This window comes from Pseudonaja textilis, chromosome Z, assembly GCF_049901715.1.
Source record: "Pseudonaja textilis isolate UNSWEBS1 chromosome Z, rPseTex1.2, whole genome shotgun sequence".
Lineage (NCBI taxonomy): Eukaryota > Metazoa > Chordata > Lepidosauria > Squamata > Elapidae > Pseudonaja > Pseudonaja textilis.
Genome location: NC_142008.1, coordinates 126,411,556 through 126,415,380, shown reverse-complemented (window position 1 = coordinate 126,415,380; position 3,825 = coordinate 126,411,556). Strand labels below are relative to the sequence as shown.

The 3,825-nt window shown below is 49.3% G+C and overlaps 1 protein-coding gene across 1 annotated transcript; it reads left to right on the top strand.

Annotated features, from left to right (window-relative positions):
- The first annotated feature begins 397 nt into the window (after nt 1-397).
- Nucleotides 398-3,588, top strand: FITM1 (fat storage inducing transmembrane protein 1). The gene is given in 3 exon segments (XM_026719569.2): nt 398-993; nt 996-1,032; nt 2,907-3,588. Coding segments are annotated over 3 exon segments (861 nt in total). The 5' UTR covers nt 398-788; the 3' UTR covers nt 3,526-3,588.
- The last annotated feature ends 237 nt before the right edge of the window (nt 3,589-3,825 follow it).

The window sequence follows — 3,825 nt, the reverse complement described above, 5'->3', positions numbered from 1 at the left end:
GAAAAATACGTCCTACTTCGCTTAATCCTCCAGAGAAAGATTGAAGGCAAATGAGGTCCAGGCAGAAAAAGAAGAACCTCGGGGATTCAGAATCTAAGGACAAAACTCAGCAAGCACTTTTTCGTGTGGGTGTTGATCAAAATTGGATTGCCAACATCTGATGACGGATATGGCACGAGAAGCAACAGCTCGGCCAGCGGGTTGGACTAGATGACCTACAAGGTCCCTTCCCACTCTATTCTGAACGATTTGAGTCTCCACTTCCAATCTCTGACGGGGAATAAAAATTTGGCAGTGGGGGGACAGAAGGATAGGAGAGAGAGAGGGGTGGAGGGAGAGAAAGAATAATTTGAGGACTCTTTAGGATGAGGAGACCAATTTGCTTTGTTTTTCTTTTTATAAGGTCTCTGACCTCAGAATAAAATCCCAAAGGGTTCAATCAAGGAGCAAAACTTTGGGTCAAAGTTTCTTCCAGTCTTTTTTATTTTTCCTGTTCTGTTCTTTTTTTGAGATCCTTGCCAATCGATCCTTGATCTCCACCCACGGAAGGCGGTAAGGGACAGCCGGTCCCCCTAATCCTTGTGCCCTTGTGTCCTTCAGTCGGTCGTTGGAGCCCAGCTCGGGCGACATGCCCACAGCTGTCGCCGGGCGTCATTTTTAACACGTTGGGTTCCCCCCACTCGGCCTCCGCTCCCTCCCATCGACTCTTTTTCCGCACCGTTCCTCCTCGCTGCCGGGGCATCTTCCCGTCTTCTTTCAGGTGGGCTGATCCAAGGAGCGGGGAGGTCATGGCAGAAGGAACAGCCCCCACAAAGCCCTTCTCGCTTCTGGCCACAGGCGCGGGATGGGCCCGAGCCCTGGGACAGGCGTTGGTGGTTTTCTGGAGCAACCAGTACGCTTGGCTTCTCGGGGTGCCAGGCCTCCGTCGCGCTTACCACCTGTGGTTGGCCTCCGTGGTCATTTTTGGGCCCCTTCTTCAGTTCTACGTCAATCCCTGGCTATCTTTGCCAACCATCACAACTTCTTTAACATGTGAGTGATTGCGTGTGTGTGTGTGTGTGTGTGTGTGTGTGTGTTGTTTTTTTCTTGGGTGAGCGGGTGGGTTGGCGAGTGTGGCGGGAGCTGCGATCAGCTCCAGGGAAATTAAAGCGGTTAAAATTTTATTTACTCGGTTACATTTTATTTGATTTCTATAGCTAAACGAGAAACGGGGAGGGGGGGCTCTCGATTCAAATATATATATATATATAAACATATTCCAATTAAAATCTGACCATCTTTTTAATTCCTAAATCATCTTTGCACAAGGTCACCCAAGGTTACAGCTAGTCCTTGATTTATATAACAATTTGTTCGGTGACTGTTAAAAGTCACAGCGTCGTTGGGGGAAAAAAATGTGTCTTAGGACTGTTTTTCGCACTTAATGACCGTTTCAGCGTTCCCCCTGGTCGCGTGATCAGAATTCAATCAATCAGAGTTGGAAGGGACCTTGTAGGTCATCTAGTCCAGCCCACTGCCCAAGTGGTGCTACTTGTGCCGTATCGAGATGCCTGACTCATATTGTGACGGTTGCAGCATCCCGGGGTCCCACCATCCCCCTTCTGTGACCTGACAAAGTCAATGGAGAAGCCAGATTCACTTAACCTGTGTAACTGACTTAACGACTGCAGTGATTCACTTAACAACTGTGACAAGAAAAGTCGTAAAATGGAGCAAAGCCCCACTAAACAAACATTTCACTTAGCAACAGGAATTTGGGGCTCAATTATGGCCGTAATTTGAGGACTACCTGTAATCCATTCTTCCAGCTTTAACAGCTTCATATAACAGATACAACAAGTAGTCCTCAATTCATGACTGCAATTGAGCCCCGAAATAAGGTCATAAGTCATGCTGGTCGTTAAGCAGATCACCGAATGACCATGCCTGATTTTTTTAAAAATGCATTCATTCCTTCAGTTTCCATGCCCCCTGCAACTCAACTAAGTGACACTTGATTTTTTTTAATACGGCGGTCGTTAAACAAATCTATTGTCCACCATGGGTGTCTTGTGTTGGAACTGCCAGTTTCCAACAAAACAATGTCGTAAATCAGGTGAATATGAGACACTGCAAAAGGCCATAAATGCAGACCAGTTGTTGGGATGGGAGTGGCCGGCCATCGGGATTTTGAAATCGGATCATAAATAGCCCTGGAACTTCAAATAGTCGCTAAATCACTCGTTGTAAGTTGAGGACTACCTACCCTTGATTTCAAAGTTCATATCTTTCCCTTAATCCCTTCTCTGGTGGGTCTGAAGTCTCGCCATTCTTTCACCCGGCTGCATCGTTATAAATTGAATGAAAAGAAAAATCTATACAGGTAGTCCTCGGCTTACAACAGTTCATTTAGTGACTGTTCAAAGTTACAACGGCACTGAAAAAGGGACCGTTTTTCACATTTAACAACCGTTGCCACATCCCCCGGAGGTCATGCGCTCCAAATTTAGCCGCTTGACAACCGATTCATATTTGTGACGATCGCAGCGTCCCTGGGTCACGCGATCCCCTTTTGCGACCAGCAAAGTTAACGAGGAAGCTAGATTCCCTGAACAGTATTACTAACAGAACAACTGCAGTGAATTCTCTTACCAACGGCAGCAAGAAAGGTGGTAACATGAGCCAAATGTCACCTAAACGCCCATCTTGCTTAGCGATGGAAATTTCGGATGCGATTGTGATCGTTAAGTCCAGGATTACCTGTAATTCAGTGTTTTACCTGGAACCAGGAATCCTTGAAGCATCCAGGTGGAATGTGGCCATCTTAGTGTGCGCAGATCCTGGCTTGTTTCCCTCTCGCTCATCCTGGCTCCATTCAGATCGGTGATTCTCACCCTACCCCTCATCCTTTTTTTTCCTCACCCCAGAAAATTTGTCAGATCTGCCTGGGGCTGGACCTGCATTTTCCTCGGCGGCTTCATCCTTCCCGTGGTCTACCTGGCCACCCACCAGATCCTACTCACCTTCCGCCACCTGGCCCGCTTGGCAGTGGGCGCCGGGCTCTGGCTCGGTGCCACCGAAGCCTTCCTGCTGATTGAGAACCTAACCGGCTACTGCTTCGACCCCGTGCCGGAAGGGATCCTGGTTAACAGCCTGCCGGACAAGTGGACGTGCCTCCACAAAGGCCACAAATGGCACGGCTACGACGTCTCGGACCACACCTTCCTGCTCACCTTCTGCTGCCTGCTGATGGTAGAGGAGATGGCCATCTTCCGGCGTTACCTGGCGCAGGGCCACCCCGCCGGAGTCCCACTGCGCCTCATTTTCCTGCTTAACATCCTCCTCCTCCTCCTCTGGAACTTTCTGCTAGCGTGCACGGTGGTTTACCTCTACGACTACAGCCACAAAGTCGTGGGAGCTGCCATCGCCACCCTGTGCTGGTTCCTCACCTACCGGTGCTGGTACCGCTGCCTGTGCTCCCCGGGGAGACCCGGCGCCGGCCTCTTTCTCCGGGGAATCCCGAAAGAGGCCACGAGGCAGAATTGAATGCCTGCCGAAAGTCGGAGCGCTCCGTCAGTTGGCCCAAATAAAGGGAGGACTCTTTCCAAAGCTCTCTTTGTGGTTTCTATGGGGATCCGAAGAAGGAAAGGTCTCTGCTGTGCCAGTTTACAAAAAGGGGTACAGAGCCCCAAGTGTGTCTCTCCCTTTATCATTATCATCTTTCCCACAAAATAAGACCTTGTCTTTTATTTTTTGCCACCCAAAAAGGCACCAGTTCTTATTTTCGGGGGATATCCTCCACTGACTAACCTCACGTGTGCGTCACTCCCGGCCTCCTTTTCGCTG